Source organism: Macaca fascicularis, chromosome 10 (genome assembly GCF_037993035.2).
Source record: "Macaca fascicularis isolate 582-1 chromosome 10, T2T-MFA8v1.1".
NCBI lineage: Eukaryota > Metazoa > Chordata > Mammalia > Primates > Cercopithecidae > Macaca > Macaca fascicularis.
This window is the reverse complement of record NC_088384.1, coordinates 102,401,142-102,427,392: the sequence shown is the minus strand read 5'-3', so window position 1 is coordinate 102,427,392 and position 26,251 is coordinate 102,401,142. Positions and strand designations below refer to the sequence as shown.

Genomic DNA, 26,251 nt, shown 5'->3' with positions numbered 1-26,251 from the left:
AGAACCAAGAGGGACAGGATTCATGATGGTGGGTGAGACAGGGAGAGTGAGAAATACAAGGGAGCAAGAAGGGAAGCACGATATTGTGGGAGTGAGAACAGGATAGTGAGAGACAGGAACATAATCAAGGGTTGATCAGCTAGGACAGACAGAGGGAGACACAGCATGCGAAAGAAAGACAGAGACAGAACATGAGATAGGACCAGGGGACCTAAAGTGGGGGGTAGGCATCAGAGGGACAAAGGAGGAGGTGATGGACCCTTAGGGGAATGTGGGGGCACAGAGACAGTGGGGAGGGAGAGTCAGGAGGGAGAGGGACATGGTGTGGGCGGCACAGGGAGCAGGGACAGAGTGATAGGAGAGCGGAGAGGACAAGCAAAAGGAAGGAAGGAGAGAGGGCCGTGGGAGGGAGCTGGTGGGAGAGTGAACTGTTCCTCCTTTGTGTAGCTATCTCAGTATCACTGAAAGAAAATGGCCTTTCCCAAAGCCTCTCTGCTTAGTGAAGCCATCCAAAACATTTTATTTTTCTAAGGGAAAAACAACTCTGCCTCCATGCACACCATCTACTGTTTTGCATTTAGTAGGCCTGTGAAGTGCCTGATTGGAGGAAGGTCCAGCCGCCAATGTTCTGTATCATAGCCTCCCCCATTTCTGGTGTGGTTGGGTATAGCCCCTGCCTTCACTCTACTTGCCCTGCCCAGGGGAATGCAGAGGAAGGGATGGTGCCTTTCAGGCCTGCAGTGAGTCATCTCTGCCTGAACCAAGCCCATTCATGCTCCTATCGCCTTCTAGAATATGAAGTCCTCGTGTGTTGGAGGAAAGTTCTGTTCCCTTCCCAAGCATTCATTCCTTTTCCTTAGCATGGATGTGACCCTTCATTAAAAGAGATCAGTTCAGTCCCCTGCTCCCTACCTGTGCTTTTTCTAGCATGTGATCCGAGGGAACCGCCCCATCAAAACTGAGATGGCCCATCAGCTGTATGTCCTTCAAGTCCTAACCTTTAACCTTCTGGAAGAAAGGATGATGACCAAGATGGACCCCAATGACCAGGTAGGTGCTAAGTGGGGCAGCTGTTTTCTCATGGCTGTGGTGCAGTCCAGCCTTAGTCTGTGTGCCAGGCACTGTGCTTGGTCTTTGTCTGCAGAAGTAGTTTGCATCTGCCCTAGAAAATCTAGCATGATCTGTACCATGAGCCAAGCCCATTTCTGTCCTGCTGTGGTAGAGGTGATGCCTCCTAAGGGACTGATTGGGGCCAGAGTTTGACCCGGAAAAGCCTGACCCACTGTTTTTTTTCCTTGCTCCCTTGGTTAGCTGATTTACCTGCTGACTGTCTGTTTCACCTCACAGGCTCAAAGAGACATCATATTTGAACTGAGGAGGATTGCATTTGACGCAGAGTCTGATCCTAGCAATGTCCCTGGGAGTGGGACGGAAAAACGCAAAGCCATGTACACCAAGGACTACAAAATGCTGGGATTTACTGTAAGTACCTCAGGGCATAGACGGTTGTAGGCCCTCCCCCTTGATGGGAAGTCAGTGGTGCCACCCAGCCAGAGCCCTGACAAGCAACCCCATGGTGACCCTGGAATAGATGACAGTTAGGAAGCTGGTGGGACTTTAATGTTTGCTTTGCTTTGTTGATGGTGAGTCTGAGTTTATGTGCAAAGTTTGGCCCTGTGAAACGAATCCATCTGTAGGGAGGTTGGGGTCAGCTAGAGTGGGTAGAGAGGGGACCTGTCCTCCTACCCAAACTGCTAGGTTCTTTGCAAAGCTAGTGTGAATATTTTGTGATAGAGTAAGGGCTTGAGGATGGAGTTAACCGAAAGAAGTATTTCTTGCATACCTACTTGGTGTGCAGCATCATGCGAAGTAGGTTCCGGGATGCATGGTGAGGCGGCTACCATCCAGCACTCAAGAGCTCACAGTTCAGTGGTGGTGATGGCTGTGAAAAGAGCTAGGACAGAGGTGGGTGCTGAATGGTAGCAGCATCAAGAGGAGAGGTGAGAGGGCATCCCCTCAGGTCCCTGCACACAGGGAGACTACTACATCTCAAATTGTGTGTCTTTATTTCTCTAGAACCACATCAATCCAGCCATGGACTTTACCCAGACTCCTCCTGGAATGCTGGCCTTGGACAACATGCTGTACTTGGCTAAAGTCCACCAGGACACCTACATCCGGGTAAAGGCAGGGGAGCTGGCCTCAGTCCTGGTGCCACATCTCCTGCCTTCCTCCCTCATCTCCCTAATCCTCCCTTTCTCTTCTCCTGACAGATTGTCTTGGAGAACAGCAGCCGGGAAGACAAACATGAATGCCCCTTTGGCCGCAGTGCCATTGAGCTCACCAAAATGCTCTGTGAAATCCTACAGGTTGGGGAACTACGTAAGTCTCTGCAGCTCCCTCTTCTTCAGCCATTCCTTGTCATCAAGAGCTCAGTGAGACTGGAAATTATTATAAACAGTTAAATGTCAGTGGGGCCGGGCGTGGTGGTTCACACCTATAATCTCAGCACTCTGGGAGGCTGAGACAGGAGGATCACTTGAGCCCAGGAGTCCAAAACCAGCCTGGGCAACATAGTGAGACCCCTGTCTCTAAAAAAAAAAAAAAAAAAAAAAAAAAAAATCAAAAAATTAGCCAGCTGGTAGTGCATGCCTCTAGTCCCAACTACTTGGGAAACTGAGGCAGGAGGATCGCTTGTGTCAGGAGGTCAAGGCTATAGTGAGCATAGTCGTGCTACTGCATTCCAGCCTGGGTGACAGAGTGAGACTCTATCTAAAAAAAAAAAAAAAAAAAATTGTCAGTGGGACTAGACAACCTTAGGTGGGTTTTTAATTTTGTTTTTTTTGTTTTAAATCACTGCATCAGCTGATAATTTCCATCTTATCCTTGTTTATGGGAATCATGGTTGTTGCTCTGTTTGAGCTGGCAATTTGAATCATATTCCAAAGCTACCCCAAGCCTGTAGGTAAGGGCTGGCTGAGTCTATAACAGGGTAGAGGGAGGGCAAGAAAATGCACCCTGGAGAAGAAAGCTAAGGAAGTGAGAAACGCCCATCCCACACTCCCCATTAGCTGGGCTCCTTGGTCTGCTGTTGTTCCTCAGGACTTTGGTGCAAAGTTTCCGGACATGAGCTCCCAGGCCCTTGTGGACAGAGGCTTCATCTTCTCCCTGTTTTTTCACTTCCACAGCAAATGAAGGACGCAACGACTACCACCCGATGTTCTTTACCCATGACCGAGCCTTTGAAGAGCTCTTTGGAATCTGCATCCAGCTGTTGAACAAGACCTGGAAGGAGATGAGGGCAACAGCAGAGGACTTCAACAAGGTCAGTGTCTCCAGGCTGCTCTGAGGCCCACGGGAGGAGACCATCACACGACAGCCTCTGACAGCTGGCTGGCACCTGGAGAATCCCTGAGCTGGAAAAGCAGCTTGGTCTGCAGAGCTGAGTCACAAGACTGAGGCATTGGAGAGCTCAGCCCCATCTGGTTGTTGCTCCCTCTGTGATCTTGAGCTTGTCTTCCACTTGGTGCCTTAGGCCCTCATTTGTCCATTGAAGTTAGCACCTGTCCCTCCGGTCCTCCATAGAGGTCAGGAGGATAAGCACAGAAGACTCACTGGTTTATTGAGTGCTTACTCTGCAGGCACTGCTGTAGTTTTGTGAACTGGGAATGTTAGCAGAGAGAAGAGTGGACACCCTGGGTACTTAATCGATTGTTATCCCTCGGTGCTTTCAGTTCCCACTCTATGCAGAGCACTGTTGTGCCAGGCCCTCAAAAGCTGATCATTTAGGGGTTGAGTGTTTTGAAGTTGATCATCTCATTATAAAAAATGTGGAAAGTATAAAGAATAAAAAATTACCTGTATTTACACCATCCAGTGACAAACATTTTTGTTTTCCTCTAGTCTTTTTTTTTGCCTATGGGTTTTTCCTTCATTACCAAGATCATACGGCACATGCAGTGTGGTATCCTGTTGTTTTCTTTAACAGTTGTTTTAAGGGGACCAGTGCATTTTTTAAAATCACCACAGCGTGCCAGGCACTGTGTCTGCCTTTTATGTGGTGTTTCATATTCTTTTTTTTTTTTTCCCAAGACCTAGTTTCACTCTTGTCACCCAGGCTGGAGTGCAGTGGCACTCTCTCGGCTCACTGCAATCTCCACCTCCAAGGTTCAAGTGATCCTCCTACCTCAGCCTCCTGAGTAGCTGGGACTACAGGCATGAGCCACCACACTTGGCTAATTTTTGTATTTTTAGTAGAGACGGGGTTTTAACATGTTGGCCAGGCTGGTCTCAAACTCCTGACCTCAGGTGATCTGCCTGCCTCTGCCTCCCAAAGTGCTGGGACTATAGGCATGAGCTACTGCAACCAGCTGGTATCTCATATTCTTTATGACAACACCTATCAGGAGATGTGTCTTCCTTTCTCTTGGTTTAGAGATGAGTAGATCACACCTAAGGATGTTAAGTGACTTGCTGAAGGGACAGAGTCAAGATGCGAACCCATTTCTTTCTGACTACAAAAATCCATGCTCATTTCCCCACACCATTGACCAATTGAAATATATGGGAAATAAAGCATCTATCGGTGTCAGTCATGTGACCTGAATAACCTTAGATGGTTATTCATTCTTAGATGAAGGTATACCTATTTCACCCAGCAGATGTCTGTAGTGCCTGCCCTGCTCAAGACTCTGGGGTAGGAAAGAGCCTTGGTGCTCCATAATAGGCCTGTCCATTTCTCAAGAATAATGGTGTGAGTTGGCTGGGTTCTTCTTCTCTTAGGTTATGCAAGTCGTCCGAGAGCAAATCACTCGAGCTTTGCCATCCAAACCCAACTCTTTGGATCAGTTCAAGAGCAAACTGCGTAGCCTGAGTTACTCTGAGATTCTACGACTGCGCCAGTCTGAGAGGATGAGTCAGGATGACTTCCAGTCCCCACCAATTGTGTAAGCTCCATTTCAGGGGAGGCTGGCAGGGGAGGTGGCTGCCAGCTCTGCTTTCCTTCCAGAGCTCCACTGTCCCCATGACCTTCCGCTCACTCCAGTGTGTGTCTGCCCCAGGGAGCTGAGGGAGAAGATCCAGCCCGAGATCCTTGAGCTGATCAAGCAACAGCGCCTGAACCGGCTCTGTGAGGGCAGCAGCTTCCGAAAGATTGGGAACCGCCGAAGGCAAGGTGAGAGGAGACAGGGCAATCCTTGCTGCCAGAAAGAGCCTGCCTGGATGGCCCCTTTTGTGCCCAGGCCTTTCCCAGTACTGTCGTTGCTCACCTGTTTGGTTTCCCTTGTGTTCCAGAACGGTTCTGGTACTGCCGGTTGGCACTGAACCACAAGGTCCTTCACTATGGTGACTTGGATGACAACCCACAAGGGGAGGTGACATTCGAATCCCTGCAAGAGAAAAGTAGGTTCACTTCTCTGTTGATGTGTCATGGTCACTGGACTTGTCAGGAGACAGGAGTTCTAGTCCGGGCTGTTTCTAGCTGATCATCTGGGCTTGTACCTGTCACCTTTCTGGACCTGTTTCCTTATCTGTCAGTGATGGCCTCTACCTGGCCTACTCGGTGGGGTGGTTTGGAGAAATAATGAGTTCTCAGGTGTGAGTGTGTTGTGTAAAGGGTGGTACATGACTAAGTAGAAAGGCAGCAGTTAAGAGGAGAAGCTATGAAGCCAGACTGCCCACATTCAAATCCTGGCTTTGCTCCTAATTAACTTGAATCATAATTAATTGCAAGTTAGTTCTCCCCTGTGCCTTGGTTTCTTCTCCTGTAAAGTGGGAATAATAGCCACACTTTCCTCCTAAGAGGACTGCATGAGTAATGTATGCAAAGCACTTAGAAGAGTGGTTGGCCGGTAGTCAGCATAACTGTTAGCAGCTGCCACTGCTGTTGGCGATGATAGCATCATCACTGCCATTATTGTGAAGGGGAGGAGAGGGGAGTCACCAAGGTCCCATTCCTTGGGGATATAAATCTAAGAGCCCTGAAGTGAACCTCAGTTAGCTTTGACACAGCCTCACTGGGCCATGGTCTACAAGAAGGAGGGAACAGTACAAGGCCACCCTCCCCACCACCCTCACTAAGCTCATACAGCAGCCCTTGGAGTTTGGGGCTGAGGCTTCCTGTGCATCTGCCCCAGTACCTCCGTTCCAGCACTGATGCAGGCACTGACCAGCTTGCAGCATGAACTTCCAGAGACTAATTCCCATCATTTATCAGTTCCTGTTGCAGACATTAAGGCCATTGTCACTGGGAAAGATTGTCCCCACATGAAAGAGAAAAGTGCTCTGAAACAGAACAAGGTGAGTGGAGAGGCCAGTTTGAGTAGCTAGCCCAATGATACTTGGAGAGTGCCATTGGTGGTGTTTATTTCCAGGTGCATTCTTACCGTCTTCCCCTCTCTATTCCTGAATGTTTTATTAAGAATTTTGAACATACACAAAAATAGATGGAACCTCTGTATATGCATCACCCAGACTCAGCAACCATGGCCAATTCTGCCCATCCACTTGTTTCTCTCCTTTATCACTTTGAAGAAAGTCCCAAGTATCACACTGTTTCATCTGTAAATATTTAGTGTACATCATATAGTATATAACATTACCACCAGTCCATTAGCACACGTAACAGGAAATGAAAGTAGTTATTTCAGATCAAATACTCCACTGATGTTGACTTTCTACCAGTTGTCTCATAAATGTCGTAATTTCTCTACAGATATATAAATGTTTATATGCATACACACACACACACACCCATCTTGTTTAAACCAGAATCTAAGACTGGTCTTTTAAGTTTCTTAATTCCTAAGTTCCCCCCGCCCCCCACCATCTTTTCCTTTGCAGTTTATTAGTTGAAGAATCAGATTGCTTGTTTGGTAGTTTCCTAGCATCTGAATTTTGCTGATTGTTTCCCCATGGTACAGTTTAACTTGTTCCTCTGTCCCAGATCTGTAAATCGGCAGAGGGATCTAGAGGTTTGATCCAGTTCAGGTTTAACTTTTTTTCTGGCCAATGTCATCAGTGGTATTATGTTCTATCAAGAGGCACATAATGTCTGGTGGTCTCTCCTTTTGTGATATTAGCAGACTGTTGAAGCTCAGTGCCTCATTCCATTAGTCAACTAAGGTTTGCAAACTCATGATATTTTGATGCAGTCATTGCTTTTCATTTATGAGCTGAACTACGAAACTTGCCCTTATCTACTATTGGTTTCCCAGTGGTACAGTTTATATAGAAAATGAGAAGAAATGCTGATTCTTCTTTTATGTACTTACTTTCAAAATAATGAGTTAGTTCCCTGGTATCATGCAACAGTGACCAGTTTACCATGTGTGTGTATGTTTTGTTTTGTTTTTTAATTGTTAAGATATTCCTATGCCAAATACATCATGATAGAAGTTGTTAGTCATCTTGGTAATTAAAAACTTTTAGGATAACTTACAGTCATGGATTGTGACCTTCCAGGGTTCTGAGTGTTGAAAATGACTTTTTTCCAATCTTAAAAATATCACAACATCTTTGATGTGACTTGGGCAGGGAGTGGGTAAGTTAAGGTTGATTTATGCTGGGCCTAATCTCCAGCCACACTTGTGGCTGCCTAGGAGCATTGATGACATTCATTTGAATCAGCATGTTTGGTGATGATGCCGAGTCACTAGGACTTTGGCCCAGATCTTGATGTGCAGACCCCAGGCTGTTCCATCGCTCTAATTTAAACCGTTTCTCCTTCAGGAGGTGTTGGAATTGGCCTTCTCCATCCTGTATGACCCTGATGAGACCTTAAACTTCATTGCACCTAATAAATATGAGGTGAGCAGTGTGGTGCTACCTTGGACAACAGAGCCATTTCTGTAACTCTTTCATTGGTGCCAGGAATGAACAGATCAGGAACGTCCCCTGCGGTGGGTGGCTGCAGTGTATCATGAAAGCTGTAGAATGCCAAGGATCTGTCACACTCTGGATTGTTTATCCGTGAGCTGGGCTGTCCACATTACTCTTCAGCAGCAGCCGTAGGTTGTCATTACAAAGACAAGGTCAACTAGGAATGACTCATTTACTTGGGACTAGGAAAATTCTCCCCTTTTCAGTTTCTCTGTGGTCAACTACCCAAGAGAACTTGACAGATCCTTCCTCCCAGGGGCTTCTGGTCACATGTTGTAGTGGATCCAGTGTGGACTTTGAAGCCAGATGGAACTGGTCCTTCTGACAAGGGCCCTGTAGTTCCATCTCCAGCACTGGAAGATACTAGATATTAAATGAGTGATTGCATTTGAGACCCTAGTGCCTGGTGAGCTCTGAGAGCCATCACTGGGAACTAGAAGTAGGGCTTATGAAAGAGGAGACACTTGGGCAGGGCCTGAGCTGCTGCTAGTGGAATTTTATTGGGAGGAAATGAAGAACAAGCAAGTGGGGAACCAGGCAAGCAATGATGTGGAAAAAGGAAAATGGCAGCAGAGGAAGCAGAAAGAGTTAGGGAGCAGTGGGATCAGAAGGCTTCCTGGTTACCCCCTCTTAGCATGAGACCCACCAGTTCCATTTCTTTAGTATTTACTCTTTAATATGTATTGACTTGATTGATTTTAATTCACTTTTTTTTTGGTGGCAGGGGAAACAAAATTGAGATCCTGCAATGACTCCTGTTTGTGTCTTGCTTCTTTTCACCTAATACATATTTCCCTTCTCTCGCTTCTGATTTTGGGGTAACTTCAGGTAGATGATGCCCCAGTACTCAGATCTCATTTTGCTGTATTCATTCATTGCATTTTTAGGTTCTATTTCATATTATTTTAAGGAGTTATAATATAAAACCCCTTATAAAAACCTATCTTGAGAAAGTGAAGGATCACCTCCCAATTTATCTTTGCTATCATTCCAAATCAGTTTTGCCTATACTGATTAGTTCCAAAAGGAACTGTTGTGAGCCCCATCAGAATAGAGACCTTGGCAGGATCTCTTGCTGACCAGGGGTCACGATGTGACATTTTGCAACTTGCTCCCCACAGTACTGCATCTGGATTGATGGCCTCAGTGCCCTTCTGGGGAAGGACATGTCCAGCGAGCTGACCAAGAGTGACCTGGACACCCTGCTGAGCATGGAGATGAAGCTGCGGCTCCTGGACCTGGAGAACATCCAGATTCCCGAAGCCCCACCCCCCATCCCCAAGGAGCCCAGCAGCTATGACTTTGTCTATCACTATGGCTGAGCCTGGAGCCAGAAACGACGGTACCCAGGAGAAGGGATTTTGGGCCCAGGAGAAACGCTTAAAGTCTGGTGCCTTGTCTTTTGCTTGTACAGAATCTGTAGTGATTTTGGTGGCCAGTAAATGCCAGCCATTTCTCAAACCCACCTCGGACCACCCAGAGTTTCCTCTTGGTCCCTGTCTACTAAGAGTCATGAAGGCAGGGTGCTCTGCCCACTCCATCACCATGAAGCCTGGGATTGGGCCACGAGGAACAAACAGCAGATGCCCTTGCCTTCCAGTCCAAGAAATTGCTTCTTGAAATGGATTTAACAACAGCCACTCACCTTTTCCTCCTGAACCTGCTCTCTGATCAGCTGAATCCCCACGTAAGCAAGAGCTGGCCCAAGAAAGGCTGCCTGCAGAGGACAGGTATGCTGGGCGTGTTGAGAGCCTTGGAGTGACTGCCTGTATCTCAAATCTGAGTACAGGCCTGGGGCCTTTGCTTTTGTCTTTTTTGATGAGGGCTCACTCCAGCTTCATATGGTGCCAAGATGTTGCTGCTTCTGAGGTTGGCTCTAACATCTCTGGTCTTTAGAGCCACCAGATCTCTATGGCCCATACAGATATCAGAGCAGATGGAAATTTTTCCCTACAAGCGCTCAGTCTCATCCTGGCAAGTCAAAGACCTCCAGGCCAAGTCCTGCCCTCTTAAGTCTCCAGGAACGCTGCAGGGAAAACCCAGCTGAGGCCTGGGCCTAGACTGTGGTTAGGTCACTAGATTCTACCCCTCTCCCCCCACATTAATACCTTTTCCTTCCTCAGAGAGAAATCTCCCACCTAACCTGAAGTGTAGCCCCCTCCAGTTTGCTTTCCTTTGGCCTTCCAGACCCCAGGAAGTTTGCCTTTCCTTCTTAGCGCTATGGTTTCTGCCATTGGCCATGATTTCAGGGAGCTGGCTGAGGCCAGCTGAGGCCACACCTGTGCCAGTGGGGCTTCCCTGGTGCTGAAGCACTTGTAAACCACACACACAGCCTCTCTCCCTGGACATACGTTAGCACATTGGCATTCAGTATTGCTGGCCTGGCATGGTAGGTACTACCCAATGAAGAGTGTACTATATATTTTCATTACTATAGGCCATACTTATACAGACATGTATATATATTTATATAAGATCTACCTATCTTAGGATGGAACCTTGGGGAAAAATAAAATTGAGGGGAAGTAAAAAGTATGTAATGCTTCCAGTTGTGAGCCAAGATTGTAACCAGAGAGCAGCCAGGAGCTTCCTGTCAGTAACCATGTTTTCAATAAATACTCTTTCATGTACAAACTGTGGTTCCTGTTAACAGCTGTTTGTACTTGCCCCTGCCCAATGGTGAAGATTTCACCTTGACAAGATTTGATCTCAGTGTGTCCGGGAGACTCTGGAGAGCTCCAGCTGGAGCCCTTAGTCACCTTCCAAGAGTCCCTTCCTTCTTATCATTCGCTCCTCCCACACATACACACACACACACACACACACACACACACAGACACACACCTGCTGGTTAACAGTGTTCACAGATTGCTGCACTGGGACAAAGCGTTTTCTGCTCAACCCTGCCGGGTACAGCAGGGTAAGGCATACTGTACACCCCCATGAACACATCCTCCCTCTTCTCCCTGCCAGGGACACAGCCAGGGAACAGCTCGAGTACTTGTGCCTTACAAAGAAGACATGCCCTTTACCCTGTGTGTTGCCTGTGCTTAGTGCCCAGCCTTCCAGCTGGTGTTTTAGGCTGTTGCTGCAAACCTTGGCCTTGGTAGCTGGGAGACTTGAATGAGGGTGGTGATGAAAATGGATACTTTCTCTTGCCCCTAAGAGAGAAGGGTGTGAGGACAAGCTATTTCAAAAGGCATAGAAAGTGTATGCAATACAAGCCTTGAGGACTGAATAAAGCCAAGACCTTGGGCAGTGATGGGTACCATTGTAGGTGCTTGGTAAGCACTGAATGAACTATGCCTGCATGATGCCAGCTGGCGGCGGTGACAGCAGCAGTTTGCACAAAACACTTACACTCTGGCCTTGAGCCTTCTGTTCAGAGAGGCCAGGGATCCCAGCTGAGTCACTTGTAAGGAGCCATGTTTGCAGCTGGTCTTACTGCCGGAGAGCCCAGGAGGCGGCTAGAGGAGGGCAAAAGGCACAAAACTGGGTCTGAATGTGCAACCCTAGCTTGCCCTGGCCCAATGTTCTCCTTGACTGTAAATGCTGCCCTTTTAATCCATCCCGCAAGATGAAGAAAATATGAACGCCCTAGGCTGGCATTTTGGGGCCACTGCAACCTGCCTCTTGACTACTTTAACCACCACAGTTATAAACAACCTGAGCCCCAGGCACGGCTGGAGGCTTCTCACCCTCTTTTAGGATTCTGCCATTTCCTCTTTCTGGGATGCTCTCCCCCTACTCAACCTATTGAAGTTGAGATAATTCTTAGAAAGTTTCATACAGAAAATATTTCACAAATGTTTCGTATTACTTCTGGATCGCCTAAGTTTTAAGTTGTAACGGCCCCAGCCGGCCTGAGCTCCCAGAAGAAAAAGCCCATGAGATACTTATCTTCGTGGTTCATTCCATGGTTGCCTAGCACTAGACTGGACATAAGAAAAACAATTTGTTCAGTAAAAGTAAACAAGTGACCATTTTTTGGATGCCCACTGTATGCAGAACACTAGCAGGTACCAGGGTTCCAAAGCAAGCCCCTGATTGAGCGCAGGAGAGACGCAATCACACTGCTGTGCTCTGAGCCTGAGAGACTCCGCGGAGGACAAAACTGCGCTGTACCCCAGAAGGACCCGACCACCTCAGAACCGGACCACAGCAGACGCCCCGCCCCTGTGCTGCCCCGCCCCGCCCCCGTGCTGCCTTTTCGCCCCGGCTCCGCCCAGCCCCTGGGTAGCTTCCGGCGGAAGTTACCGCCCCTGCCGCGGTTCGGCGGTGGCATCCGGCCTCGCACTTCCGGTGGGAAGATTCCGGCCGGGAGCTCACCAGGCCGAGGTGAGTGTGTGCGCGGCAGGCCTCCCGGCGCACTCCCAGGGGCTGGGGGGCCGGGGCTGGAGACGGGAAGCGGGCGCCCCGCCCGGGTTCTGCGCGGGTTGGCATGGGGCACGCCACGCCCCTGCCCCTCCCCGGGCCTTAGTTTCGCCGTCTGTGGAGGGGGCAGGGGTCTCCAAGCGCTCTCCTGCCGTGCTTCTGCCCGACGCCGGCTCATCTGGTATTTCTTGAGCACGTGCGACGTGCTGGGGTGCGGGACCCAGGCCGGAATCGGACACGGCTCTGCCTTCTGAGAGGCTGCTTCCCGCGGTGGGATTGGGGCGGGCAGTAAACACGTGAGCAAACAAGGAAACGTCAGAGGTGGGAAGTGCCACGAGGATTGGGAGGGGTGGGGCATTGGGGAAAGTATTCAGCCCAGCGGAGGTCTGCGGAAGTGTACTGAAGACATAAAGAACAGCAAGTAAAGAAATACGCAGGCTTGATGTGTTTGACACGTGGCAGGGGGCCGCTGTGGCGGGTGCTGGGGCCAGTGGCAGAAGAATGAGGTTGCAGAGGCCTTCCTTGTGGACCAGGCTGAGGAGCTGGGCTTAGCCTTAGGGCATGGTCTATTCTGTGTGCTTAGGCCATCTCTCTGGCTGCTTTATAGTTTCCAGGCCTTAGAGGCGAAAGTGGAAACAGGGAGACCAGCTAGACGAGTGGCAGTCAGCAGACTGTGGTAGTGGGAATGGAGAGGAAGAGAAGTAGAGGGGTCAAGAAGTGTATTGAAGGTGGAACTGACAGGGCAGGATTTGAGAAATGACGGAAATAAGTGGCCAAAGATGATTTCATCATAGATTTTTGGTTTTGGCTTAAGTAACCGAGTGTATTATGCTGGCATTTACTAAATGACTCTGGGATAGATTGGGAGCGTGAGAAATAATTATGAAATCTTTTTAGGGCATCTTAAGTTTTAGATATTTGGAGTGCAGCTACCAAATAGGCAGTTAGATAATACTAGTCTGATGCAGAAAAGGTCAGGGCTGATGTAAAGAATTTAGAAATCATTGGCAAGTGGATTGGGTAGGATAAGATTATATAGGGTAAGATTTGAGAGAGAAGAGAAGCCAGGTTCCAAGCTTTAGGCACCCAATTTTTATAGATTGAGTTGACAAGAAGGTGCCAGCAAAAAAGGCCAAGAAAGAGTACAGAAAAGCAGAAGAAAAACCAGGAGAGTGTGGTATCGTAGCACCTAAGAGAAGATTTTTTCTAGGAGAAGGAAGTGATCCATTGTGTAAGATAAGAATAGAGACTAAGCCGGTGGGCGAGGTGGCTCACGCTTGTAATTGCAGCACTTTGGGAGGCCAAGGTGAGTGGATCACCTGAGGTCGGGAGTTCAAGACCAGCCTGACCAACATGGAGAAACCCCGTCTCCAACTAAAAATACAAAATTAGCCAGGCGTGGTGGCACATGCCTGTAATCCCAGCTACTCAGGAGACTGAGGCAGGTGAATCACTTGAACCTGGAAGGTGGAGGTTGTGGTGAGCTGAGATCGTGCCATTGCACTCCAGCCTGGGCAACAAAGAATGAAACTCCATCTCAAAAAAAAAAAAGAATAGAGACTACGCCTTTGAAGGGGCAGCAGAGAGGAGGGTGTGGTGACTCAGTGGAGCAGTAGAGATGGGCTGAAGTGAGGGCAGGGAGTGCATGAGTGGGGCTGGCAGTGCGAGGCCTTCTGGGGAAGTTTCACTCTTAAGGGGACCAGGAGGGGAGTAAGCCTCTATCATGAGCCAGCATTTAATGCTGTACCTGATGCCACTTTACAGTTGGAAAAACTGAGTCCAGTGGTCAAGTAACTTAGGGTCACAGGGACACCAGGATTTGATTATCAGTCTCTAACTCCAAAGCCCACACTCTTAAGCGCTAAACCATGCTGCCCAAGTTACAGTTAGAAAGATTGAGGGAAGCAGGTGCGACAGTGATGCACCAGCCAGCCTTACCTTGATGTGACTGCTGCCTCCAGCTAAGCTGCTCTCTGTGGAAAGTGGGGCAGAATATGGACTTTGTTTCCTGAGCAAATGAGATTTCAAAAAGAGGATTTACTCCTTTAAATCTTGTTTCCCTTATAAAATAAGGGTGGGGACCTTCAGTTTCATGTCTGTGTCTCCAGTGGTAGGCCTACAGGAGCGCTTAATAAATGCCCATTAAGTGCCTAGATGATCTCCAAGGACCCTTCTAGCTGAGATTTGGCTTTGTGTCTGTGCACAGGTGACCTTCTGAATCCCAATAAGAAAATGAGTTAACTTTGAGACGTGCTTCTTGTAGGCGGGGTAGCCATAGGGGCTTCTTGGAGGCAAGGGACCTGGGCCAGGTCTGTGAAGGAAAGTCAGCATTGAACCTCTTTTTTATTACAAATATTTTGTAACAGTCCCTTTTATTACCCTAAAATGAAACATATGATTAATAAAAACAGCCTACACATAATTTTTGAAAAATCAACAATGCGACCGGGCATGGTGGCTCACACCTGTAATCCCAGCACTTTGGGAGGCCAAGGTGGGCGGATCTCCTGAGGTTGGGAGTTCGAGACCAGCCTGACCAACATGGAGAAACCCCGTCTGTACTAAAAATATAAAAAATTAGCTGGGCGTGGTGGCGCATGCCTGTAATCCTAGCTGCTTGGGAGCCTGAGGCAGGAGAATGTCTTGAACCTGGGAGGCGGAGATTGCAGTGAGCCGAGATTGCACCATTGCACTCCAGCCTGGGCTTCAAGAGCAAAACTTCGTCTCAAAGAAAAAAAATAGTAAAATAAAATAAAAATAAATCAACACAGGCCTATGAAAAAGGAAAGTAATTAATAGTAAAACAAAGTAAGTTTCAGTATGTAAGTTCCTGGGCACAACAATGCTGGAAGTCGCAGTGAAGACTGTCCCTTCTGTGTGGACGCTCTAGGAGTGTGATTCCCACAGGCGCAGACTGACACAGTCGTGTTGTGTCGCAACTCAAAAACCACTAGTGCCATTGCCATAGATGATGTGGTTTTTCCAGAATGGGAACTTTGGTGCCATTTTGAGACCAATTTTGACCATTTTCAGTCTCCCTTCATTGTACATAGGCATCGTATTCTTGGAAATGTTAGTTCACAGCAGAACCATGGAAACACTGCCCTGTGTTTACATGTAAACAGTTACTTTCTAGGTTCAGCTGATTATAAGCTAATCTTTCACCTATATGAATGTGAAAGTCATGCGGGATGCAGAGCAGTAATTGGCTATGTGGACTGCCCCTTCTTTATCCCTGCTCACTGAATGCCAGGAGCATATCCCCAAAATACCACCACAGGTTTCCAAAGCTACTCTGAAGACAACTGTAGCCCTGGAGATTCATTTGGACACAGCCAGCTCCCTGTTTGCCCCGGAGAGGGGAAATAGTAACATGGGTTCCAGAGTGCAGAACAGAATGTAATGGCTCCCTTCGGAAATGGTGGGGTGGGAGATGGAGAGTGTTTCTGATCTTGAAGCCTAGGAAGGCTTCAAGAAGAAGGTGGCGTTTCAATAGGATGGGAATGTCTCAGAGGAGGAGCTGTGGTTGGGGGCACACAGATGAAGCAGCAGGTATCACATAACGCTGGACCTGAGGCTCCTCCAGGCACAGACAGGTCTACCTGGCATGCTCCGGGCAGTCATCCGGGTTGGCTGGATTGCCAGGGAGGCTGGGAGTGGTTTCATTTGGCAAGACTGTAAGGCAGGCACCGCTTCCAGGCAGTAGTGGTTAGAGCCTGGTCTTAGAGCGTTCCAACTGTTAGAGTGGTTTCCTTCTCCACTTTTAACCCCTAAAGACCAGACCAGTCCCCTGAAAATCGCATGCCTGCTGTCTGTCAGTCATCAAACCAAACGGAGAACTTAAAGTATGCCAGGTGTGCATAAGGCCAGTGTGGACACACTGTTCCCTATCTTTGTGCCTCTCGTAGTCTCTCAGTGGACACAGACATTACTCAAATCACACCCTGTACAAGTGCTATGAAGGAGGAGGAGGAGAGCCGTGAAAGCCACCTGTATCTCAGGGGACTGATGAAGGGGATGGGGGGAGGGTCCCTGAAGAAGTGACCTCTGAGCTGAAGATAGGTAGGATGGATGAAGGACTGAAGGGTGGGTGCAGTGTTCGTTCAGTTCCTTTGGACAACGGGAAGAAAGCTGGTGTGTTTGAGAAGCTGAAAGGCACCCAGTGGGGCCAGGTCCTGGAGAGCCTGTGGCTGAGACTGGGAAGACCAGCAGGGCCAAATCAGGCCATGGGAGCCCAAAGAAGGGTCCTGGTCTTCATGAGAAAAGCACTGGAAACTGCTGAAGGGTTTTAAGCAGTGGCCCGGCATGATCAGATTTGTGTTTTAAAAGGTCACTTTGGTGGCAGTTCATGGAGATTTACTTGAGGTGACAAGAGAGCAGACATGACATGGGTCTCTGGGAGTGCCTTGTGCCATTGTGGGCAGCCCCTCCGGAGCCCTGAGTCACGCAGCCTTCAGAGGCACCCATGGCTACGAGAAGCGCAGTCTCTGCCCAAGGCTCCAAAGCTGCCCTTTTTCCCCAGCAGCAGACCTCGGGACCTGTGAGTGTTGCATCCAGTTAACCATGGGAAGGGCCAGCACCAGCCACCAGCCCCTTAGGTGAGGACTCTGCCTGGGGCTCCGCTGATGGTTCCAAATCATGGAGCTGCAGAAAGCTCCTCCAGCCAGGAGACGTTCTTGGTGAAAGGTGTGGTCCAGCTGCACCGGCTCTTCCCGCACATTGTCTTCAAGAAAGGTGCCTGCCCCCGCTGACTCAGGAGCTCGGGTGCTGCAGCTGCCACGAATGGGGAGGTGGGCCCTCGATGTGGCCTTTGTGTGGAAGGCGGTATTGACGCTGGGGCTGGTGCTTCTCTACTACTGCTTCTCCATCGGCATCACCTTCTACAACAAATGGCTGACAAAGGTACCGGGAGGCCTTGCTGGGGCAGGGCGCTGGGATGAAGGTGGCTGGAGCCGTGGCTATAGTGCCCTTCACGTTTAACAGGAAGGCACAAGCTTCAGCCAGTCTAACTGGAAGCCAGTTACAGCTGGGCTGGAACAGGGCCCTCCAAGCCCGCCATGCCAGGGTTCCCCTTCAATGTTTGGATCCAGGGAAATCAAGGAGAGTGGGAGGTGTGAAGGGATGAGCTGGGGAAACGGGCTCAAGCAGCAACTGTTTACCCCAGTAGAGAAGTATTTCAATATTTTAATAAGTGATACAATGTAGTGGGCCGCAGTGGCTCTCACCTGAGAATGGGCTGTGAGGAGGGCTGGGCAGGTAGCTCACAGGTGTGTTGAACTGGTGGAGACAGCACCAGGCTAGAATCGAGCCCCTTGGCTGCCACTTGTCTTTGTGACCTAGGAGTCTGTCATTCCAAGCGATGATACTGTACCTAAGGGCCCTTCACACATAGCAAGGTCCTCGTGAACCACCAAATGAACCCCACTCCCGCAGAGGGGCGAAGAGGAAGAGGGAGCTGTTGGGGGGCAGGCTGTCTAAACCGAGCCGGGGTGTCTGCTTTGGGCTCCGTACAGAGCTTCCATTTCCCCCTCTTCATGACGATGCTGCACCTGGCCGTGATCTTCCTCTTCTCCGCCCTGTCCAGGGCGCTGGTTCAGTGCTCCAGCCACAGGGCCCGTGTGGTGCTGAGCTGGGCCGACTACCTCAGAAGAGTGGCTCCCACAGGTAGGTGGGGTACCTCGGTGAGGGCGGGGCAGGAAGAGGGGCTGGGGAACCATAGGATGAGAACAAGAGAGACACCCGCGTGTCTGGAAGCCGAGTCCGTCCCCTCTTCCTGCACTGTTCCTCCTCTGCCCTCTTGACCTGGCCTCCCTCCACCCACGCTGCTGCCTCTTGCACACTGCGTGCCTTCCCACTGCCCCACCACACACCCACAAAACCCCTGCTGCACCCACGGCCCCACAGCTCCCTCACCTGGCAGCAGACACCGAGCCTGGAGTGTGGCCTCGGGCCTGGAGATGAGTGGTGAGCAGTTAGGGTCCCTGCCCTCGCAGGGCTGTGACATGGACATGGAGGGCACTACGGAGCCCAGGGAGGGGGACCGACCCAAGGCCGGGGCCCATGGCTGGTGGAGGAAGATTTCCTAGGCCAGGTGCTGAGTAGGCCGAGGGCTGAAGGATGCATGGGACTGATTGGCCCTGGGAGGAGGGGCCCTTGTGGCCAGAGGGAGATTTAGTGCCAGCTGTGGAGTCTGGAAGGGAACTCAAAGTGTTTCAGGATGCTGAGAACCCGGTGCTGGTCAGAGGAAGTGGGAGAAATGAGAACTGAGAGGGTGGGTGGGGCTCACATCCTGGAGGCCGGGTTCCCCTTGGAGGAGTTGGTGTTCCATCCTGAGGAAAAAAGGGTTTCCAGTAAGGGATCAACCAGATCGGGTTAATACCTCTGCTCGGGCCAGCCGGAGTGTTTGTACAAACCACGCTGGCCCAGCCAGTTGGAATGGGCCCAGCCCTAGTGCTAGAGCAGCCCCCCACCGCTTTGGGGCTGGGTATTAGCCCTTTAGTTGCTGGTGGAAAAAAAGGCCTGAGGGCCCCAGAGGAGGCCCCGGGATGGTTCAGAAGTGGGGGACACTCAGGTGCCTCAGGGTGCCAGCCCACCCCAGCAGAGTGTGGACCTCCCACACCGTCCTGTGGGTGCCTTTGTCTCCACAGCTCTGGCCACGGCGCTTGACGTGGGCTTGTCCAACTGGAGCTTCCTCTATGTCACCGTCTCTCTGTGAGTACCGGCCATGCTCTGCTGCCTCCCTTCAGGCTCAAGCTCTCTGTCTGTCCAGTGGGCTGTCTGCACACCCGGCTGCCAGGCCAGCCACTCCATTACTCTCTGGGACCAGCCCTTGCTCTCTCCGCCTCTCTCTGGCACCCAGCACCTCTCCGGGAATTCACCAGCCTCTTCTGTAAGCCCAGCGCAGAGGGGATGCTGTGCCCACCTGCCAGGCAGCATGGGGAAGCCAGGGAGCTCACCCAGAACCCCATCATCAGAGTAGGGGAGGGCAGGCCGCAGGGCCATAGACAGGCAGCCACTGGCGGGTGATACACGTAGTCGCAGCAGAGCCCTGTGTGGCTTGGGGACTGCACAAGAGTTTCTTCTTCCCTCTGATGTTTCGCTTCAGAGAGCACAGTTCCTGCCTCCTCATCCTCCCACTCCTCATCCTCCCACTCCTCATCCTCCCACTTCTCATCCTCCCACCTCTCATCCTCCCACTCCTCGTCCTCCCACTCATCCTCCCACTCTTCGTCCTCCCACTCCTCGTCCTCCCACTTCTCGTCCTCCCACTCCTCGTCCTCCCACTCCTCGTCCTCCCACTTCTCGTCCTCCCACTTCTCGTCCTCCCACTTCTCATCCTTCCTTCCCGCTCCTGCTCCGCTGAGGGTCAGGTAAAGAACAGGACTCAGGGAGCTCAGCGTCAGACCTGCAACCTCTTTTCCCTGGTGATAACCAGAGGCCCCTTAGTCAGAGATTCCTTCTGGTTAAAGGTCGCTTATCAGCTCAGATGACTTAGCCCAGCTCTGTTTGGTCATTTTGCCCAGTGATTTGTGCTCCTGCTCCTTTCTTGGTGATGGGTCTGAGCCCTGGGCTCCATCAGTGCATTGTGGGTAATTTTGCTTCCAGGTACACAATGACCAAATCCTCAGCTGTCCTCTTCATCTTGATCTTCTCTCTGATCTTCAAGCTGGAGGAGCTGGTGAGGGCCCAGTGTCTCTTTTGTCCCTCCTGCCCCCACAGATGCTAAGAATAAAGCAGGAGTCCGAGCAGTGACTTGTCCCGCTGTGTGACAGAAGAGATAAGCCCAGTCCAGGTGGCAGTAGATCCCTTTCTGAGAAGGGACCTAGACATGGGCAATATTCGGAGTATTTAGAAACCAGTGTGGCAGGGTAATGACCAAAGGTGAAAGCACTGCAGGATGCGGGTCCCAGCAGAGCCTGGTCTAGGAAGCTCCCTGCTGTGGGAGGCAATAGCCGTGTGTGTTAGGCCCAGAGGGGGAGGTGGGACCTCTTGGGGGCCTAGGACAGCCATCAGTGTGGCAGAGCAGGCAGGGCTGTTGGCATACCAGCTGACCGTCAGCCCTGCATGCTGACATTAGTGGGCAAGGACTGTCCAGGACCCCCTGGGGTAGAGCTGGAGGGTGGGAGGATTTCCTGCCCCAGGGGCAGCCAAGATGGCTGCTGACCCCAGGCTCCAAATGTGACGAACCGTTGACCCTCAAGACCCCCGAGTTAGCTGCCACTGCTCCCCATCCTACCAGCGCGCGGCACTGGTCCTGGTGGTCCTCCTCATCGCCGGGGGTCTCTTCATGTTCACCTACAAGTCCACACAGTTCAACGTGGAGGGCTTTGCCTTGGTGCTGGGGGCCTCATTCATCGGTGGCATTCGCTGGACCCTCACCCAGATGCTCCTGCAGAAGGCTGAACTTGGTGAGCACATGCCACTCACCCTCCAGAGAGAGGAACCGCGGCACAGGCAGGGCGGAGGCAGGGCAGGGCCAGGCCAGACCTGATGGTAACCGTCCCCCGCCCTGCAGGCCTCCAGAATCCCATCGACACCATGTTCCACCTGCAGCCACTCATGTTCCTGGGGCTCTTCCCTCTCTTTGCTGTATTTGAAGGTACGTTGGGCCTTCCCTCTCGAGGGCACCTCAGTGCAGCAGACCACAGATCCCTGCCCTGAGCCCAGCACAGTGGGAGCTGCAGAGATTATTGAGATCAAAGATGCAGTCCCTCCCCGGAAGCGCATGGTTTGGGGGACGGTCAGACGTAAACAAAGTGGCTGGAGTCCAGCATGATAAATGCTACAGAGAAAGCACATAAAATCCAGGGAACAGTAACAACAGTAAGTGTGTACAGAGCCCTGAAAGTGCACCAGGGCTGTTCGATCTTTTTAAACATGAGAACTTATTTCATCCTTCCAAAAACCCTGTGTGGCAGTACTATTATTCCCCATTTTGCAGGTAGAACAAAGTGAGGCACAGAGAAGTAAAGATAACTTGCCCAAGGTCCCATAGCTCATAAATGAGCCAGAATTTGAAGCCAGCAGCCTGGCTCCAAGTGTTCCAGCCCTCCTCTTAACCACCCTATCCTGCCTCTAAGGAGTGGGGAATCAGGGATTGTTCCAAGATGCTGGAGTAATCAAGCAAGTCAGAAAGGCTTTCCTGGCCGTGGTTTTGGAGGGTGAGTGGGATTGTGGCAGGCTGCAGGGAGCAAGGCATCTGGGAAGTGGGAATAGGAGGTTCAGCCATGTCCAGGCATATAACATTGGGATGTGTGTTCAGGGAGTGTGGACCGTGCGGGATCGGCAGAGGGTGGGCTTCCAGAGCTGGGGGCTGAAGGCCAGGAGCCAGCACACAGGAGCCTGGGGACATGGTCAGTTGTTCCTCCACTGTCGTCCAAGAAAGAGGAGAGCCCTGGAGAGTTGTGTAGGCTGGGAGGTGTGGCGCCACATTCCTTTCTTTGATGTTTTGGGATTAGCCTTTGTCCCCTTTCTGTTTATCCTTCCTCCCAGAGTCCCCTCTGTAATACCTTCAGGGTCATTACAGAAAATTCTGTCCCACATCCATTTAAGTTTCAAGCGGTGAAGCATCTTGAACCTCCCTAAGAAAATTATTTTGAAGCCCCGTTGTCCAGGAAACTTCTATTCAGGGCCTCATTTTTTTCCCTCTTTAAAATCTCTCCCCATTCCTTCATTATGCCCCCTCGTATCAAACGCCACAGTCTCCCCTCCCGGGTGTTTACACCATGCCCCATCTCTGCAAAACCTCATCTGAAAGCCCCTGGTAGTCGTCACTTAGCAAAGCTGCATGGATTTAGCTCCTTTAATCTTTTCTGGTAAATTAATCCCCCAAGCGCCTTCATTACTTATGTTGCTTTTCCCCGAATTCCCTTCAATTTGCCGACGCCTTTGCAGTACTGCTGAGCCCAGCACCAAACAAGATGTCCTACAATGTGAGGCTGTTGTGCCTGGGGGGGACTGTCACTCAGCATTTCTTTGGTGCTTCCCTCCAAAAATCTCAAAATACTCGACCAACTTCCAGCTACCACAGGTGTCTCCTGTGCCCAGTTCTGGGCCCCCCTTCACCCTGTGCTAATACACCACAAGGACTTTCCTGTGGGAGGGACGCCGGGAGTCATTCTCCCAGATGGACAGTGTTGGAAGGACCATGACGACTCCGAAAGTCTAAGCCAAATTTGGGGTAGGGGGTGTGCATGCCTGTGTTTCTGGAGCAAGGGGCCATGGCTCTATGTGTTTGCATTTTCTTTTTGGGAAATGTTCATCAAGTGGCACCGCAGGTTGGAGAAATACCAGTCTGGTCCCAGGCCTCTCATTTTATCAGTAGAGAAACTGAGGTCCAGAAAGGGGACACATCTCAGCCCAGGTTCCTCAGCTTTGTACTAGCAAGACCTAGATTAAAATGAATGTTTGTAGGGATAGAATTTTGACGCTGTTTGTAGGTAACCTGGCTGAATTGTAGACCAAGGAGCTCCGTGAGTGGGCTGGGGCACTGTTGGTCCTTCCTCACTTGGTGGCTGCCCTCCCTTCTTTAGCCCATTGGTTACCACAGCTCCAAAGACCCCATGAAGTCAGCAGCCTTGCGCCCCTTCCCCCAGACCAGTAAGTGAATACCGTCCAAAGGCTGAGGGCACTTCCGTCCGTCTTTCCATGCAGTGCTACCCCCTCTACTTTACCCCAGAGGCTCAGACGAGCCCTCCCCGTCATTCTGTTAGGATCCCCATCATCCCACTTGGATCCCATCATCCTGCTAGGATCTCCATCATCCCGCTAGATCCCATCATCCCGCTGGGATCCTATCATCCCGCTAGGATCCCCATCATCCCGCTGGGATCCTATCATCCCGCTAGGATCCCCATCATCCCGCTGGGATCCTATCATCCCGCTAGGATCTCCATCATCCCGCTGGGATCCCCATCATCCCGCTGGGATCCCCATCATCCCGCTGGGATCCCGTCATCCCGCTAGGATCCCATCATCCCGCTAGGATCCCCATCATCCCGCTAATATCCCCATCATCCCGCTAGGATCCTCGTCATCCCACTAGGAACCCATCATCCTGCCAGGATCTGGCTTCTATTGCCCCCAGGCTCTCTGGCAGCCATCACTGCTTCCCTGGTTTCTCCAGGTCTCAGGCCATCTGTGTGGGATCACTTTATACCTCCCATGCTTTTTCTCTGGGCTGCAGACAGTTAGCAGGTCTCAGTAAGGACTCACTATGACAATGGAAGATCTCATGTGGTTGGCATTGGGCTGGCCGAGGCAGCCCAGGGCCCAGCCTCCCACTCTCTCTCCCCATTGATTTCAGGTCTCCATTTGTCCACATCTGAGAAAATCTTCCGTTTCCAGGACACAGGGCTGCTCCTGCGGGTACTTGGGAGCCTCTTCCTTGGCGGGATTCTCGCCTTTGGTTTGGGCTTCTCTGAGTTCCTCCTGGTCTCCAGAACCTCCAGCCTCACTCTCTCCATTGCTGGCATTTTTAAGGTACAGACTCGGGGGTGATGCCATTCCTGTCTTAGAGGGGGAGCCCCCAGGGATTTCTCACTAGCAGCTCCTGCACCTCAGGGCCCTGTAGAGAAGAGACGGAAGTGCCCCATTAGGTGCCAGGCACTTTGCTGACTGCTGTGCTGGCCCCTCCTTCCGCCTTGACCACAGCCCTTTGAGAGGGTGTGATCACCTGCACCCCACAGACAGGGACACAGATGGAGAGCCAGCTCTGACTCCCCTAGGCCTGGGGCGCATTCACATTTTACCTTGACTGCCAACTCTGGCATTGGGCAGTGGCCTGGAGCCACAGGTTGAACAGCTCCTATCCAGACTCATCAGGAAAGAGTTCCATGATTGACTGGTGGTGTCCTCCAGGGCCACAGCCAGGGCTAGTGAGACCCTCAGCAAGCACCCCTGTGGCCAACCTCGCTGTACCTCCGCCTCGCAGGCCTGTCCTTCCCTCTCACACCTCTTCTCACTTCTGCCTCTCCCTCCCACACATTTACTTTTCTCTTTGGTCAGGCACACACCAATACCGAAACAGTGTTGCCTAAACCCAGAAATGCGGGCCTCTCTGAGTGTCTTCTGGGAGCCAGCCGCATGCCGAGGCATGGCTGTGGTTCTTGGATGAACGGCCTCGCCAGTCCCTTTTGCAGTCTCTGTTTATAGAGAGCCCCGGGACCAGTGTGTGTCTTCAGCCCAGGGTAATGCAGCATTCTCACGCAGAGGCTCAGGGCTCCCTTCTGTAACTGCCTCCTTTATCCTTGTGGATACAGCACGATCTGGACACCCTGGTCCCCAGCGTGGGATCCGGTTTGCCTCTTTTATTCCTGACAGAATTCCGTGACAAGCACCTCCTTTGTTGCATCTCACAGAGGGAGGCTGGTGAGACAGCGCCGCAAGCCGGCAGGGTCCCCTGACCTCTCTGCCTGCTTGGGCCCAGGATTTCAGACAGATCTTGATCTACCCACCTGAGTGTACCCAGTACCCCCACCTTCCACCCTCCTGGCCAAGTGGCCAAATCCTCCTGTTGATCACACTCCCTCCTGCTTCTCTGCCCCCAGGAAGTCTGCACTTTGCTGTTGGCAGCTCATCTGCTGGGCGATCAGATCAGCCTCCTGAACTGGCTAGGCTTTGCCCTCTGCCTCTCGGGAATATCCCTCCATGTTGCCCTCAAAGCCTTGCATTCCAGAGGTAACCCGGAGCCCCTTCCAGAAGCCTCTGGTTTCTGTTCTTCTCCCTGTGACTCTTAGTGATTCTGATGCAGGAAGTGTGCGCGGTGGCTCTGCTGCCGTCTCTTCTCTAGGAAGATACCGGGGTCATCTCCAGAATGGGTGGGTGGGGCCTGGGTGACTCAGCACACATGCAAATCAGAGCAAACCAAGAAAACGACAACTGGGCCTGTAACTGTGATCTCTCTCTATCCCAAGGTGATGGTGGCCCCAAGGCCTTGAAGGGGCTGGGCTCCAGCCCCGACCTGGAGCTGCTGCTCCGGAGCAGCCAGCGGGAGGAAGGTGACAATGAGGAGGAGGAGTACTTTGTGGCCCAGGGGCAGCAGTGACCGGCCAGGGCAAATGGCTTAGAAGCAGGCCGCTCTCCAGCCTGCTGCCAGCACTCACTGTGCTCAAGCCCCCGGGGCTCTTCATGGTAGCTGGGAGCTGTGGACGAGAGTCAAAGGTGGTGGGGCCAAGCCAGGGACTCCTGACTCTTGTCCCTCCCTTCAGAGCTTGGTCACACAAGGGGCGAGCACCAGGCCAGCCTGGGACCTGGCCAGAGCTGGGCCCAAGCTGCGCTGGAGTTGGAGTCACTGCAGGAGAGGGGAGTGGGCTGGTTCTTCCCAACCACTTCCCAGGCTCTGACAGCCAAGACTCATCTCCAAGGCACCGCAGCTTTCTAAGGGGACTGGGTTTGGACTGGGTTTTGGATCTCGAGGGGCTGGAGCCTCATCACCTGGGTGGCATCTTTTCTCAGAGAGCAGGTTTCTTTATAGTTTGGAAATAAATGGTTCACGGTCCACTGGCCACCTCGTGTTGCTGGAGATGGGGCAGGGAGGGACAGTGTGGGCCTGGCCTCTCCTTTCCTTTCCCTGCCTGGGGCCTTCTTCAAATGACTGGTCTTAGGCCAGGCCTCCTTCGTTTCTTGCTTATGTTGGAACACCAGTGCCCTCCGCATGGGGCCCCACTGCACCTGCTGGCGGGAAATAAATGAATATTTACTGAGCACTGCATTCTGGAGACTTTACATGTTTTCACAGCCTAGTTTGAATCCTGGCTGCCACTAGCTGTGTGACCCTAAGCAAATGACCTAACGTGTCTGTGCCGTAGTTTTTTAATCTGTGAACTGGGGATAATAATACCTATCTGAGAGTCCTTTTGAAGATTGAGTCATTATTAGTAACAGAATAAATGCTATATAAGCGTTTCTTTTAATCCTTTTAACAACTAAGAGACTAAAGCCTGGAAAAGATAAAGAGCTGCCTAAGTGGCTGGGCTGGGATTCACATCCAGGCCTGTGT

General features: G+C 51.3%; 2 protein-coding genes across 63 annotated transcripts in view; both read left to right on the top strand.

Annotated features, from left to right (window-relative positions):
- Positions 1 to 10,512, top strand: part of ELMO2 (engulfment and cell motility 2) — a 67,624-nt gene extending 57,112 nt beyond the window's left edge. For all 13 annotated transcript variants that reach the window (XM_074005427.1, XM_065523226.2, XM_065523227.2 and 10 more), the window contains 11 exons: positions 928 to 1,050; positions 1,348 to 1,482; positions 2,077 to 2,181; positions 2,274 to 2,382; positions 3,189 to 3,325; positions 4,783 to 4,946; positions 5,061 to 5,173; positions 5,293 to 5,400; positions 6,215 to 6,297; positions 7,729 to 7,806; positions 9,000 to 10,512. In XM_074005427.1, the coding sequence (XP_073861528.1) occupies positions 928 to 1,050; positions 1,348 to 1,482; positions 2,077 to 2,181; positions 2,274 to 2,382; positions 3,189 to 3,325; positions 4,783 to 4,946; positions 5,061 to 5,173; positions 5,293 to 5,400; positions 6,215 to 6,297; positions 7,729 to 7,806; positions 9,000 to 9,200 (1,356 nt within the window). In that variant the 3' untranslated portion in view covers positions 9,201 to 10,512. The remainder of the gene's footprint in view (positions 1 to 927; positions 1,051 to 1,347; positions 1,483 to 2,076; positions 2,182 to 2,273; positions 2,383 to 3,188; positions 3,326 to 4,782; positions 4,947 to 5,060; positions 5,174 to 5,292; positions 5,401 to 6,214; positions 6,298 to 7,728; positions 7,807 to 8,999) is intronic.
- Positions 10,513 to 12,171: 1,659 nt separating this feature from the next.
- On the top strand, positions 12,172 to 25,963 carry SLC35H1 (solute carrier family 35 member H1). Of its 50 annotated transcripts, none has more exons than XR_012419494.1 (10): positions 12,172 to 12,216; positions 16,778 to 17,154; positions 17,837 to 17,916; positions 18,900 to 19,141; positions 19,858 to 19,930; positions 20,492 to 20,660; positions 20,768 to 20,851; positions 23,599 to 23,733; positions 24,801 to 24,930; positions 25,167 to 25,963. XR_012419494.1 is itself a non-coding variant. In XM_065523234.2 (10 exons), the coding sequence occupies exons 5-10, from the start codon at positions 19,865 to 19,867 to the stop codon at positions 25,295 to 25,297; spliced, it is 693 nt and encodes a 230-aa protein (XP_065379306.1). In that variant the 5' UTR covers positions 12,172 to 12,216; positions 16,778 to 17,154; positions 17,837 to 17,916; positions 18,900 to 18,963; positions 19,858 to 19,864; the 3' UTR covers positions 25,298 to 25,963. The 50 variants fall into 50 exon arrangements, 40 of the variants coding, with proteins under 40 accessions (XP_065379306.1, XP_005569286.1, XP_073861561.1 ...); XR_012419491.1 differs by having other exon boundaries at positions 17,766 to 17,916; positions 18,900 to 18,963; positions 20,555 to 20,660; XR_012419488.1 differs by having other exon boundaries at positions 17,766 to 17,916; positions 18,900 to 18,963.
- Positions 25,964 to 26,251: the final 288 nt, after the last annotated feature.